The 15,882-nt window shown below is 39.7% G+C and overlaps 1 protein-coding gene and 1 non-coding gene across 2 annotated transcripts; one reads left to right on the top strand and one right to left on the bottom strand.

The window, feature by feature from the left end:
• Window positions 1-3,391: 3,391 nt before the first annotated feature.
• Window positions 3,392-3,466, top strand: TRNAQ-CUG (transfer RNA glutamine (anticodon CUG)). Its single transcript has one exon. It is a non-coding gene; the product is annotated as a tRNA-Gln (tRNA).
• A 5,155-nt stretch (window positions 3,467-8,621) lies between these two features.
• On the bottom strand, window positions 8,622-14,932 carry LOC143860593 (putative respiratory burst oxidase homolog protein H). The gene is made up of 15 exons (XM_077371309.1): window positions 14,263-14,932; window positions 14,003-14,165; window positions 13,863-13,911; window positions 13,659-13,772; window positions 13,169-13,585; window positions 11,200-11,586; window positions 10,907-11,002; window positions 10,704-10,816; window positions 10,486-10,588; window positions 10,310-10,398; window positions 10,063-10,222; window positions 9,587-9,727; window positions 9,372-9,500; window positions 8,969-9,047; window positions 8,622-8,888 (listed from the first exon to the last, which is right to left on the bottom strand). Exons 1-15 carry the CDS (start codon window positions 14,630-14,632, stop codon window positions 8,779-8,781), a joined length of 2,520 nt encoding a protein of 839 aa, XP_077227424.1. The 5' UTR covers window positions 14,633-14,932; the 3' UTR covers window positions 8,622-8,778.
• Window positions 14,933-15,882: the final 950 nt, after the last annotated feature.

Genomic DNA, 15,882 nt, shown 5'->3' with positions numbered 1-15,882 from the left:
CTGCCTCATAGCATGAAGACTAACATAAAGCCTATGGAAGGTTGGCATCACATCTAAAGTTGGCATTTCGACCTTCAGCTTAAAACAACTACCTGGGTTTCTAGACCTAACAAGGTCACAATAGACCCAAACTCTAGCATACTGCTCAACATAACCACCCTCAATGCATACCATAGCCTTCCTCTTCGTCCTATGTATCTTTGAGTTGGAAACATCAACTTTGAAATTCCTTTTCACACTCTTTCTGATTGCATGTATATTCCAATTTGGGTCATCCCTGATCTTCTCAAGATACTTAGAAGACAACTAAGAAGAAGTCACGTGGTGGTTCTGATATGATCTAGGGCACTTGTGAGTGGGCACATAGCTTTTGATTTGGAAACCTTCCCCCATCTGCATAGGAGAAGCGTGTATCCTCCAACCACACTTACTCTTGCACACTGTAGTCACTCTTGAACTCTCATTCTTCAGAAAAGTATAGTCGAACCCATGCTGGATATCGTATTCATTCAAAGCAGCTCTAAAAACTTGAGGGGAGCTAAATATCATCCCCACAACCAACACTGGCTTCTGCATATCCACATTCTCATTAAACTCTACTCTAGGTTCTCGCTCATCTGAGGAAAACCTTGGACTTCTTATGCAATAGTCATCATTATCTTCTTCATGCACATTTGACCTTAGAGGATCAGGACATATAACCTCCTCTGGACATTCATCAGGTACATCATCCTTCTCATTTACAGGTTGTTCTTCAACAACATCTTCATCTCCCCCCAATAAATCATTATCATAATCAGAGTCATTTCCTACTCTACAGCTATGGTCACTATCACCATAAAAACTAGAGACATCATCAAGAAAATCATCGGAACCTTCATAATCTTCATAATCTTCACCAAGATTGCTAGGAAAACAATCATCAAGTTCAGTCTGTTGAACTGAGGATTCCCGTGGCGTAGCCAAACTGTCATCACCTTGGTTCTCCACTCTCCTAGGCAAATTTTCATGAACCTGTTCACTGGGGGTCTCCACTGTCCTACCCAAGCTTACATCAACTTCAACCTGTTCAATGGGGGTCTCCACTGACCTACCCAACCTTACATCAACTTCAACCTGTTTAGAGGGGGTCTTCACTGACCTACCCAACCTTACATCAACTTCAACCTGTTCAATGGGGACCTCCACTTGGCCATGCACACCAACATCAGCTCCCAAGACGCTCTGTGAGCTCCCACACAACACACCAGTTTGTGAGCTCACTCCCAATACATCAACTACATTTGGTGGCAATGGGGGAGTGTCAAGAAATATATGGATAGTTTTTTCCCCTCTATGAACCTCCATCATTTGCAACACATCTCTATCAGAATTGATCAGAATAAACCCACCTTTCTTACCCCTCCCTTCAATTCTATGATACATGAAAAGGTGCATAGGGGTGCCTACTATTTCCGACATCATGTCTTGCATTTCAAAAAGGGAGACCTTGTTTGGGTCGACATCATCAATGTGGGTAACAGATCTCCCCTTATATGCCCTCTTAGATTTATCAAATTTGCCACCATAGTGGACATCGAAAGTAACATAGTCCATCACTGTCATAAAGGACCAATAGAAATAAAGGAGTTAGATTGTACAAAGTAATAAAGGGCCAACGGAAGCTAAATGTACTTAAATGTTGCCCTACTAAGCTTATATTGTCTCTCAACAAAAGTTAAATGACGTAAATGTGGGTCACCAATGTCATTAAAATACATAGTGGTACAAAAGACAATAAAACACACCCCATGGCTACAGTAACCCAGTAATTGTAATTGAAAAACACTGATTTTATAGAGGGGGACCACAAAATATGAATTTATAAAGGAGGACTACACCCCATGGGTACAATTTTATAGAGGGGGACCACAAAATATGAATTTATAAAGGAGGACCACACCCCATGGGTACAGTAACCCACTATGGTTGTTAAATATGCCCTTAAAGAAACACAACAGATAGAAACCCCTAATTTATAAGGGCTTCCTATGCATAAAGGGTCGAAATTGGGGGAAAAATTAGGGTTTTGGTGCAAAAGAAGCGACATTCCCGACAAATTCCACTAGCAGCAGCAAATCGAATCTAAACTAAAGGGGTGGGGGGGGGGACCCACAGTCACACTAAAAAAACAGAAACCCCTAAGTTATTCGAATTGAAATCCCTAATTTTTTCACACAACGACAAGGAAAAAACCTAATTTATCCAAACAACAACAAATAATCAACTTCTTCTAATAAAAAAAGGGTTTCGAAGGAAGAAAACCCACATCCCCAACAGAAACATTACAAAACACCAAAAAACTATATAAAATTTTAGGATTTCATTTCAAAAAACCTCAACTCCATGCACAAAACCATAAACTATGGCACAAAAACATAAATTAGGGCAGAATAAAGGTACTTGAAGATTTAAGATATTAAACCAATTCTTCGTGATGGGGAGTTGGGAACGAAGGGGTGAAGGAGGAAAGGCAAAAAAATTTCTTACTTTTTGTACTTCTATTTTACTCTTCGTCATTTACTTCAGTTAAAAACAAAGGATATATTGGTCATTTCACCGTTGCCGTCAGCTCCGACCCGTTAAAAAAGCCCAACGAAACTTCAGGGGGTGTCCTTGTCATGTTTTGAAATGCAAGATTAGAAGTGTATGTGTCAGAAACTACAGGGGGTGTAAGTGTAATTTTCCCAAAGAAAAACGAGGATACTCTGGTTGAAAAAAATAAAACTGACAAAATGGGGCTGTCAGCAGGTATTAAATTATGATATGTGGCACTAGGGCTGCAACAGGGTCGGGTTTTTCAAAACTCTAGCCCAACCCTAGAACCCATTATCTCGGCCGTAACCTGCCCTGACCTTGAGTCTGGGCTGAAAAAGCTCAACGCATTGCCCGCCCTACAGGGTTCAGTGCTGGCCCTGGCCCGCCTTGATTGGTCCTGATTGGGCAGGGCCGGGCCGGGCCGGCCCTAATTGACCCTAGTGCAAATACTTGTTAAGAGTGCAAAAAATAAAGCAACTTATCATATAGAACAAAATGATCAATAAACAGAGAAAGGGAACAAAATAAGACAATATGAATTCAACAACATGACGGGCAACAGAGACAATTAATAATAATAATCTAAAGAAACATCAATCCAAGATAATAGAAAACATTAGCAAAGGAAACATGCACATATGGTCAGGGTACCCGAGGCATTAACCCAGAACCCGACCCGCCTGAGTCAGGGTCTAAAAAAATGAACCCTGACCCGCCCTCAGGGTTGGAAAATCCAGCCCTGGTCGGGCTCAGGGCGGGTCAGGGCTGACAGGGCCAAACTTGCACCCCTATGTGGCACCTTTGATCCGCAAGTGGTTCCATGGTCTAGTGGTAATAAGGACATTGGACTCTGAATCCAATAGCCCGAGTTCAAATCTCGGTGGAACCTTTTATCGGTTGCTTTTTCTAAAAGTTTATCGTTTTGTTTTTTACTAAAAGTTTATCGTTTCGTAATAGGCGACATTCCCCTGTGCAGACTTTTATCAATTTTCCGGAATCCAAACGCCAACCTCTTAAGCGAAATCTCCTTATTCTCTCTCTCTCTCTCTCTCTCTCTCTCTCATGGCAATTTTCCTTCCAACTCCAACCTCTCAATCCATCTTCTCCCATTCGAGCAGGTGGTCACGTGCCCCTTATCCAACCCTCAAGAGATCTTCCACTAAACCCCATCTCTTTTCTTCTTCCTCTCTTCAAACACCATACCACTCTACTTCACTACAAGATTTCCCTTCTCCTCCAACTGATAGGGTTTCCACAGAATCCGATTCTTCTATTGAAAGCGGAGAAAATCTTCAACTGAGGTTCATAATCATATCCCATTAGCTCTTTGTTAATTAGTTTATTTTGTAATTTCATTAATGATGCTACTCCTATTTAACTTCATCACATTTTTACGAAAAAAAAAAAACGAATTGTAATGGAAGTTTAGATAACTCTTCAGTAGTGTGATATGTGGAGATTTGAGATGGCAAGGAAATTATCCTTCTCTAATTCGCCAGCTAAAGTTTATTTGAATTGGGTTTCTTACATTTTGTTTCAATCTTACACTTATTGTTTATCTACTTATTACAATTATTATGGCAGTGATAATAACATGCTGCTTTATTTCTTAAGTACTTGTGATTTTCTTTAATTTGTTTTCAGTTTTTTACTGTTGCTATTGGTTTTCTTTGGGTTAGCCCGGAATTAGTTATTCTTTGTGAAATGGGAGAATTGATATCTTGACTCTTCTTTTATTAACACCTTTTCTAATTAGCAGTTAAAGGGTAATTACAATGCCCAAAAAACTATCATCACCCAATCAAAAATTGTTTGTAAAGTAAGCAGTACTGCTATTAAAACTAGGGAGGCTGGCATTAGTGTCAGCTTGGGAATATATGTGGATATTAGAATGGGAATGCTTGAAATGTCCCAACTGATCAAGACAATTCTACAACTCATTATTTGAGCATGGAGTTGTGCTTGTTTTTCATTTTCTTTTCCTCTTAGTTAGTTGGACACTGGATTATTTTCTTATAATGTGAGGATATAATTGATTTAGAAAACAATCATTATAATGCATGATTTGGAATCACCTGAAAACCTTTCTTCCATTACTCGGATCTGTGTAAGTTGTCAAACATCACATCCATCCTTTTTTAAGTTGGATGAGAATTCATTTCTATGTAAAATGAGATCTGTTCTATCACTAGTTATCACATGGGTTCTGGTTTTTTTCCCCGAATGGTCAAAGTGTCTGTGGATTCTTATAAGTGACAGATTTTTGTTTGTAAATAAGATGAATATTGTTTTACTGTGGTACGTTCTGCTTAATAAAGCCTTTCAAACGGAAACAATGGTATGCCTAATTCATGCATAACTGAGCATCTTATTTTTTTAATATGTATTCTGTGCAGCCTGTAAATTTAGTTAAAAAGTACATAAAGAATATTTTGTTTTTCATTTCTAATCATCTTATGCACTTTTAGGGGTTGTAAGGCCTGTGGGAGAGAGGAAATAGAGAAGGGATGTGATGGCGAGGGGAGGATTCAAGGTGGGATAGCAACAGTCCCAGGTTTTGGGTGGTGGCCCATAAAGGCTTTCAGGCCTTGTCCAGGGTTTGTGGCATCTGGCGGGAGGTATAGGCGACGTGGGCAAAACATGGACGAGGTTGCTTTTGGGAAGGAGAGGAGGGGAGTTTCCAAGGGGAGTACGAACAAAGATCAATCAGGGTAGAGCTTATATTGCACTCTTTATTTTCTTCTGAAGTCCTGTCGTTCCTCTGCAATTGTTAATTTTGTTCCTGGGTTATTGGAAACAATTGAGTTATGCTTGATAATTTGAGAACGATTGGATCGCCTGTAAGATATAAAGCAATATTTTACTTTCTTTATAGAAAGGGATTTGTTGTGAATGTCAAGATGAGTCGATTATCCTTAGTAGGCTGTTTGGAACTGGTATTTTTGTTTCTTGCAAGAATATTTGTTTCCATGGTTTGATGACTCCTTTTCGAATTATGACTAGAATATACTTGATTTCATTATAACTGTTATGCTTAATGAGGTTCAAGAAATGATATTATATACATATGCATGCATCTATTATGTATATATTATGCATGTGGGTGGGTTAGCAGACTGTTTCTTCCCATGGGATTGTTTGAACTGTAGCCCATTTTCTTATGCGTTTGAATTTCATGCCTTATTTATAAATTGATTGTATTTATTCTACTGAAAAAGTTATACCTTCAGTAAGTTCTGATGTAATGCGTGGAGATTTGGATCTTGGCGTATTGAGAGGACTTTTTAGCCTTGGTTTAGTGCAAGAGATTCCTTTTTTTTTTTTTTTTTTTGAAGAGTGGCTTTAGTAAAAAAAAAAAAAACAAACCAGAATTTACATGGGGGTAGAATTGCATTACATACAAAGAATCTATGTTCAAACTTCAAAGTCAGACCCCCTTTTGCTAACGTATCAGCTATCTCCTTGGCACTTTGGAGGGTTTGTTGCCAAAAAACAAAAAACTTGAAACTACAAGAGATGATAACTCTAATCTCGTTGATGATGTTAGTGAAACGAAATGACCCCAAGGAATCACCGTTGATCCATGACAAGACAGTGGACAAATCACCCTCTACCAACAATGAACTCCTACCATGATGAGTGGAATACATCCTTAGGCCCATTAGCTTTCACCATTAGCTCAGAAACCTCAAACGACCATGAAGTACTTCTCACATTGAGAAGATGAGTACAAGAAACACCAAGAAATATCAATGTGTCATCTGCAAATTGAGGTTGTGATGTAGAAGGATTGTTCATGCCCATATAGAATCATTCAAAAAGGCCCACCCCTTTGGCTCTAAAAAAAGCCTACTCAAAACATTACCCACTAAAGTGAAAAGGATAAGGGAGAGCATGTCCTCTTGTCTTAGGCCCCTAAAGATCTAAAAAAACCCGATTACTTTCACATTTATAAGGATGGAAAACTGTGGACAAGAGATTCACCCTATAATACAACTTCCCCACCTTTGCCCAATCCCATCCTTCCCAGGAGATTGAGAACGAAATCCCAATCCACCAGGTCGTAAGCTTTCTCTATGTCCACTTTGTAAATGACCCCCGGGTACCATCCCTTTTCTAGTTTCCAGGAGTATACTATAGAGATTTTTTGGCTTGTTGCCAATAAGGATCTGGGCGAAGGTAGAAAAAAAAGAAAAAAAAGGAAAGAGACTTCCTATGGGAAGGGGGGATCGAAGAAAAGGATCAAGCACTTGATGAGTTGGAAAAAGGTCTGTAGACTGAAGATCAATGGGGGTATTGCAATTAGAAAAATAAAGCTGCACAATAGGGCCCTAATGGGAAATGATTGTGCGGGGTATGGAGAAGAAAAAGAAGCCCTATGGCACAAAATTGTAAGGGATAAATATGGGAGGGGTTTGGGGATTGGGAGAGTAGGAACCCAACGTTAGGCGAAGGTTTGGGTGCATGGAAGACCATATGCGTGCCTAGAGCTGATTACGAGCCTTTAGTTAGGTTTAAAGTGGGGAGGGTGCGAACACTAGATTTTGGGTAGATGTTTAGCTAGGGAGTCCAGTCTATGCCACGTATTTCCAGACCTATACCGTTTAGCGACCCGTAGTGAGGCCATAGTTAGTGACTACTTGGTTTGCTTCACTCTTATTATTGTTCTCCTTGTACCCTAGAATTTGGAGCACTGATCCTCACGGTGAATTCTCTGCTAGATCATTCGTTTTGCAGGTTGAACTCCACGAACAGGGAAGCATCAAGCCGTGCTTAAATATGGAGATCGGCAACCTCGCCAAAGGTGGCAACATTTGTATGTACGTTGGAAAGTTAAACAATAAACATATGTGATCGTTAGAAAAGAAGAAAGTCCTTCTTGCTAGCCGTTGCATCTTTTGCAAAAGGAATGGAGATTTGATAGATCATTTGATGTTGCAATGTCCGTTCTCTTTCCGACTCTGTTGTCTATTATCAATAGCTTATGTATTATGGTGGGTGCACCAAAGATCCATTATGCATGTATTAAGAAATTAGATAAGAGGACCGTTTGGAGAAATGGGGCAACCGTTATGGAAGCTACTCCCTTTTGCCTTAGTGTGACATATATGGAGAGAAAGAGCAATTGGATATTTAAAGGGAAATAAAAGAGCTGGGGAAGAATTATAGCAGACATTAAAATGATATTGATATTATGGGGAAGAGAAAGCAAGGGTAATCCCAGGTATAGCGTGGGTGAGGTTAGGCACGAGGAACGGTTTTAGCTGCTTAACACCACTCAATCCATACGTAAAGATCTTCTTTACCTTGGTGCCTGCTTCTCTTCCCTGACCAGTGCCCAAGAGAACGAGTCGTCCTCGCAAGAATCCGCCCAAGCTCTCAAACCTGGGAGATCTCTGAGGGTTGATTTAAATGTTGATTTGAGTGGTCTGGTTCCGCCTCACGACCGCAAATCGCTCACCTGAGGGTGAGCTCTCACGACCGATTGTTTAACCAAATAACTCTTTTCTAGTATCTTCTGACCGGTTGACTCTCTTACTATTGGTTACTGGAGCCACTGGGTGTCACTCACGAGTTGAAGTTGCTTCTAGTCAGGATCACCCTATCCAGATTGACCCGCTATTGGTTACTAGCGCATTGGTTCTTAGAATGTGGCGTACAATGACGACCAAGAAGAAAATGAAGCAGAAAAATTGAGCCCAAATGGGAAGCTCCACCGAACGGCTTTCTAAAATTGAACTTTGATGGTAGCTCTAAGGATAAGCCGGTTAGGGCTGGGATCGGTGGAGTCATTCGCGACTCTAATGGGACGTTGATGTCATTCTTTGGTCTGGCAAGAGAATACAATGGTAATGAAGCAGAGGCAAATGCTTTGTCATGGAGGCTTGCTGGCTAGCCTTCTTTTCTTGTACTATTTCGGAATTATGTGAGGATAGTGTACATTTGACACATTAAGGGGGACATATTGTCCCCAGTGATGTAATCTGGTTGCCTTTATTAATAAATTTTGTTACTCTTCAAAAAAATAATAATCAAGAGAGGCAGGGTGGAAATGTCTCTGTATTTCCCTTTTCTTCATATCATGTCGAGTACATTGACTACAGGAGGAAGACTGTATATAAGATTGTTTTACAGAACGAAAGCTAGTTTTTGCTTTGTGTACATGTTTGTGATTCTTGTCACCTTTGCTGTGGATCTGTTCTAAAAGTTCTCCTTATGAAACTGGAACCGGGTCGTTGTGTTATGGCTGAATTCTTTGCACAGATCCTTCAGCTGTTTTATAAGTGTGGGGGGTCCACAGTAGAAGACACCTGAAATTTCATGAATTAGCGATTGCACACTGATAGCTTGATCTGTAAACACATGAGAGAGCAGTTGGTCTATGGCTTACCAATTCGAGCGGATTTGTGGGTGTTGGCCACTTCAGAGAACACTTTTTTCCAGTTGGGTCTTCCAAAGTGTGTCCGTATCTGTCATGTATGTGTAGGGTTAGATACCAAACTCAAATGCATTGCATTTGCAAAATAATGCTGTATATTAAACATTGAAGAATAGTATTTAAGGATTTTGACTCGATGAGAACTCGGTTGAGATAAAAAGGGAGTAAACTCAGGTGAGTCAATGATTGATGCGATCAATTTTTCATTAAAGCAGTTGAGTCAAAAGAGTTTTGATTGACTTGGTAGGGCGAAATTTGGACTTAAACTATTAGTTGGCCAAGGTAACACTGAGTTGACTCAGGCGAGTTGATGATTGACTTTGGGAGTTTCTAATCAGTGTTGAAGAATATTTACCCGGCTTCCGGAGACAATATCAACTCCATTTTTGGCACTTTGTAGTGACTGAACCATGGCAATGAGTGCTGACCGTGCATCTCCTTCTTCATATACACAACTCAAGTGGTTGTGCATTTCGATAATTCCCTGCAATTAACAAAGACTTTTATAGTCAGTTCACCCAAAAGTTCAGTTTGGAGGGAGGGAGGGAGGGAGGGAGGGAGGGAGCATACATTCTGATCACTCTCTGCAACATCGTTCATGACACCTTTGAACCATTCAAATGAGGTTTGTTCCTTTGTAACCCAGTAGAAGTAAGCCCTTTCAGGACATTTACCTTTGTTCGCATCTGCTCTATGTCCATTTGTAGGCTCCTGCACCGGTTTAGAAAAATGTTTAGAAACCAGGACTCAGTGTGGAGGTCGCTGGAGATCTGTGACTCAGACCAATCAACTAAGTTGATTGAGTAAACGAAAAATCCATTAAACAAATTCGAGAGAAAATGGGAAGAAGAAAGAGAATGGCAATCAAGAGAATTCAATAAGAAGATAATAATAAACAAAATCCAATAAATGAAGGATCTCCAAAAGGACAAATCTCCCCAGCCTCAACCATTTACTGTTTGGCCTTGGGATTTGGCATAGTTTCAATTCGAGCAGGTGATTATTCCAAAACCTCGTATTCCACACTAAACACTGCATTTACTCACCAGATTGGCCTCATTTGACTTGATATTGTTCAGGAGATCCTTTAGTATGCTGATAAATGGAGTTGCTCCAATTCCAAGCCCAATAAGCAAAAGAATGTCGTATTTCTTGTAATTCTGAGCAGGGGCCCCATAAGGCCCATCAATAAAGATCTTTGGAAGTCTGCAACAAAGAAGAGTGAGACATCTATGATAAACTAGCAGCAACTTAGACCTGGCCAAGAGACTTGAATAATTCAATTCCAATCACCTGGTCTTTGAAACTTCATCATGTACTATTACTGTGGTTTCAATTCTGTCTAGAGTAGCCTTCTTCTTACTGATCGGAGCTTCGGAAATCTGCATAACAACAAACCCATGTTGGTTCTTGCGAGTTTTAAACTAAACCAACGAGTTTTGATGTTCAGAATTGTGATATCTACACACCTTTTCAAATAGCTTCCAAATTGCTGATGTCCAGTCTCCCGCAGTTCGGATATGCACGCTCAAGTAGTCATCTCCTGGTGCAGAAGTGATGGAGAAGGGATGCCTGTTGAGACCAGATAAGAAGAAGAGTATAAATTACTACAGGGAGATGTTGGTTGTCTTTATATCTATCTTGTGAATACCATTTTTTTTAATGATATCTTGTGAATACTATTTACCATTCAAAAGGTGACACATCCGGGCACTTGATGAACAAGTACATTCCGCTTTTGTATTTAAATCCTGGAGGCTTGCTCATATACAATGAGAGGACATCTGGAAGGGGTTTTGCCTGTATATTTATATTGCATTGAAGAACAGTAAGTTTGATGATCTGAACATTTCTTAACTACATTTGTTACAAAAATCATTTGAGACTCACCTTAATGATGCTCACATGATGATGTTTTTCGCGAAATGCTCTGATTAATCTCTCGCTAATATATACGATGACCGGGATCATAAGGTACATCCAAGTCTGAAAAAAAACTGTTTATATTATGTCCGCATTCTTCTAAATTTACCATAAATCTAGTAGAAATATTTTTCGAATCTAATCACATATTTTTGGATCCAAAACCCAAATTTTCACCTCTAACGCCCTTTATACAAATCCGTCCCACACCAGATTTTGTTTTAAAGAGTTTAATATACTAAAAGGGTCGTGGTACTTACAGTCTTCTGGTACCATTCTTTGCTGAGAAAAATGAAGTAGGAATGAACAACCACGAGGACATAGACTAGAGCCAGCAAGTGATGGGCATACCAGAAGGCGTTGAAACCAGCCAAGTGATGGAAGGGCCTTTCCAACTTGACAACATTCCTCCTAAATGCATGTGTTGCTAAGGTTAAGGAAAATGCCATTATGATGATCATGAAAAATCCTGTGACACCTGGAATACTTTTTGATAAAGAAGCGTATGTCGGTTGCTTGTAACCAAAATTGGATCCTAAATTTCTCATGAATATGGGGTTTGGGCATGTAATTAGTCTTGGAAAATCACATGCCAGATGAACTGTCGCATGAACAAGTACCCCAGTAGCAATTCCCAATCCAACAATCTGCAAATCAAGGAAAGAAAAGAAATGAATGGTCTTTTGGCATGTTTAGTGGTATGTTGCATGATCACAAATAACACTTTCAAAATGTCTTGATAAAAATAGCAGCATTTTGATAAAATCACAGAACGCGGTTATAATCTTGAAATTTAAAAAAAAATTATGATATTTTTATTTTTATTATGGGGAAACATTTTCTAAGCGATACCTCAGATAAGTTATCTGAGCAAGAGCTCAAAAAATCATGTGGGCCCACATTGTTTGGATGATCAAAAGCATTCATTTGATAGGCCCTTACATAGATAGGGTGTGCCCAAAAAATCAGCTCCATAGGATCATCCTAACCCTTCGATTTTTGGAGGTTAAAAATGGACAGATTTGTGGAGGTTTATACCCATCCAGTTTAACCTCCACAAATTGAAGGGTTAGGATAATCCTATGGACTAGAATTTTTGTGCACACTCTATCTATCTTTCGACTATCCAAATGAATGCTTTGGATCATCCAAACAATGCGCCCCTATATGTTTTTTTGAGCTCTTGCGCAGATAACTTATCTGAGGTATCGTGCAGAAAATATGTCCCTTTTTATTATTTATCATGAAAATATTGTGATGATATTATGATAATTTTATGATATTCATTTTTGATAAATATGCCAAATTCATTAAAAGGGAAATATTACAAGTGCACTTCAGGCGGTAAAGATTGCCCCGTATAAAATGAGGTTCTAGATGCTTCTGATTTGACTAGACAATAGTTGGTGCCTCTAGGAATGAAAGGAAAAAAGTACTACACAAACATATATCTTTAATCTCATCCATGATAATTTTACGATATTTTTTACTTAATATTTTCTTAAATTATATATTTTTAAATATTATGTTTTCCTATTTTTTCCCCGATATAAATCCCAAATAACTAATAATCTGCACTTATGCTTGGCCCATGAAGTTTATGGCTGCTCTAGAACCTGGAAGGAGATTTGTTCTGTGCTCAGGAGCATTATATCATGATCAAAATGCTAAAAAATTTAAAGTCTCCCTATATACACTTCCCGAGAAATTTCCCACGCATATATATATGAGAAAACGGTTCCTACACATATGTGTAGATAAGTTATCTACACACTAGCTTAAAATACAGTGGGGGCCACATTATTTGGGTGATCCAAACCATTCATTTTTAAGGACCTCACATAGATAGGGTGTCCACAAAAAATCAGATCCATAACCATTCGAACTGTGGAGGCAAAAAATGGACTAATTTGTGAAGGTTTAAAGACATCCATTTTACCTCCACAAATCGTAGGGTTGGGACGATCCTATGGATCTGATTTTTTGTAGACACCCTATCTATGTGAGGGCCTTTAAAATGGATGGCTTGGATCACCCAAACAATGTGAGCCCCCACTGTATTTTAAGCTAGTGTGTAGAGAACTCTCTACACATATGTGTAGGAACCGTTTTCTCTCTCTCTCTCTCTCTCTCTCTCTATATATATATATATATATATATATATATATATATATATATATATATATATAGATTTGCGACTATGGTATGTTGAAACATGGATTTCACTACCTTGTGGAAATTGATATTCTCATCAAAGGGGATAATTGAGCTGAGAAAGCTCGATCTGAGCTTGGTTATGGTGTTTCGGCAGACGGGCAGAAGGATCAATGCCATGTTTAGTTTCGTCGTCTCGGCCGCCCCTTTGGCTATGCAGACACAAGTTCCCATCACTTCGTAAGCCGCCTTGTGCTTGTACTGTTCGAATTTCCATATAAACAGAACCATGTTTGCAGTCAACCATAGCACAAGGATCCATATCTGCTTCCAGTTCTCATGAATAATATCAGAAGCCCTGCTGAAAAAACGGTTAATCGGGTTTCTATATCGATGTGGAATCATCGTCTTGGTGAGATTTTGGCTATGCTTGGCATAATCTTCCCCTGATTGTGAGCTCACCATTCCAAGTAGGGATTCAAGCTGCCAAATCTGAAAAAGAAAAAAAAAAGCAAATAATTTCATGTTCAGACAAAGCTTCGAAACAACTCTGATTCCTGAGTACCTCTATGTAGCCATGGTTGTCAGGGTCGAACTTCTCCATTATCAGAGCAGCATACACTGCGGAGTCTTCCTTAAGCTTTACTAGCTTGTTTGCAGAGGCACTCAACACAATCACCTTCAATTCAAAAGCAAGACACCCATCTATAACTTCCAATAAATATCAAACAGGACAGAAATTTACTAGGGTTTTATTTTCCAATCTTACCTCCTTCACCTCTTCTTCTGAAAGCTTCCCATCACCATTCTTGTCGCACCTATAGAGAATTACACAAAATCACTTTTATCTTTGCTCTATATCTGAAATTTCCAAAAAAAAAAATTGAGGGTAAGTGATAGTGTTCTTACATGTCAAAGAATATTTGAAGGCGAGAATCGAAGTTCTGATCAGTCATTTCTGTCCAAAACTCCCTCAATTCATCCTTGGATATACCGGTTTTGATCTCTAAGTTCCGACGCCGGGCTAAGGTATCAAACAGCTCCCCAGCGAACTCCTTCGAATTGGTCATGCCTTCACAAACAATTCCCAAATTATTACACAGTACCTTTGTCTAAAATTCAAACTCTTAAGACCAAAATTTGAAAGAAAAAAAAAAAAAAAAGCTCACCAATGCACTGTCCGAATTTATCTTTGGAGAGCTTTCCATTTTCAGCCAACTGATCAAACTGTTTCTCGACCGTCTTCCACCCATCCTTTCTGGAGCATGTCTTGTCGAGGAAGTGCAAGCTTTTAAGACCTCTCTTGGCACTGGGAAGTGTCCTGTCCATTTTCTTCCGAGGCTTGAGCGACAGGACCCTTTTCACTTCGCTCTTGATCCTCAACGGTTGGGCTATGGTATTGTTACACAAGCACTTGGTTTCTGCTTCACCATCCAAAGTTTCTTCTGTTTTTCCGGGGTCGATCAAGACGCTCTGGAGCATCAAATTGGGAGGATTGGTTTGAGCTGGATCCTCCATATGATTTGATCTTTTCTTCATGAGGGACTGGTTTAGCAGTTTGGTAGCACAAACATATAGCCGTTGGGAGTTTACAGCTGGGGATCTCTCGCGCAAATATATAATGAGAATGAGAGAGAGTGCAGCCTCTTTTTCATGTGATGAAGGCCGCCTCTCTTTCGTAAAGAGTCACAACACCTGAGCAAAGGGTAGCTCGTGGCCCACCAACCATTTCCACATGTTACTCAATTGGGGCCCACACTAATACATGATTGACCTAATTGGGCCCATCAGAAGTTGTGATTAAGCCTTACCTATTGGCACCTCCATCAAAGTCCCGCCCTACCACTACCAAGTTCCATACCAAGCAGAAAAGAAAAAAGGAGTTCTTTGATGCAAACCTCCACTACCAAGTGCCACTCCTTTTCCCTTTTAAAACAAAATGATCAAGGACATTAGCAATCCATGAAGGAGCTTCTTATCACCGTTGTATCATGATCGGGCTGCAATAAAAAATTTATCTCGTCTTTGACTCAAGATCTCGGCTATTTCTCGTGTATCCTTGTCGTTACTGACTGCTTTCCACGTTGAGAGATTGAGGGGAACCACCTCTTCCTCTGCATGTGCATTTCTTTTCAAAGTCTTCCCCATTTATCTCTTATTTTAAGCTTTAGACATTGAAGAAATGGATGTAATGGAGTTGATTAAGGTATATCTCTTCATATAATCATACCAAACACATGGATTGATTCTTTCATAAATGGAGGTGTTGACTCCATCTTTGCTTAATCTAGACTATCCATCTGATAGGTCGTGTGTTGGATCTCAAGTGGCCCAAAATCACAACAATCGTACAATCTAGACCGTCCATCTGATAGGCCATGTGTTAGGATCCAACATAGAGACCAACTAATCGTCGTGCATACTATGTTATTGTTGTTCTAGGATTCTTCCTATTCGTGGGTCATTTGTGGCATGCTCCCGTGCAGCTGCAGCATGATTTGCTACAATGTGGTTTGATCTAAGTTACTCATTATCTCGTGTTTGGAGAGAAGTAAATGAGATCAAGTCATCTCGATGAGTGAAAATGGCCATGATCCAATGCAACTTAGCATAGTGCTCGGTGATCAGGACCGTTAATCTAATGGCCCATTGACTCTAGGTTTGAAGCCGAATGGGGATCTCACTCGCAAGACTGAGGCATAGAAAAAAATCAAAGGCTTAAAAGTAGGGCTGCAACTCGAGCCGGGTTTTACCCGACCCGCATCGACCCGACCCGAAAATAGCCTGGG

The sequence above is a fragment of the Tasmannia lanceolata genome, unplaced genomic scaffold (assembly GCF_043159265.1).
Source record: "Tasmannia lanceolata isolate RefF3 unplaced genomic scaffold, GAP_Taslan_0.1 ptg000037l, whole genome shotgun sequence".
NCBI classification, from domain to species: domain Eukaryota; kingdom Viridiplantae; phylum Streptophyta; class Magnoliopsida; order Canellales; family Winteraceae; genus Tasmannia; species Tasmannia lanceolata.
The sequence above is the reverse complement of the archived record's forward strand: the minus strand, read 5'-3'. Positions and strand labels throughout refer to the sequence as shown.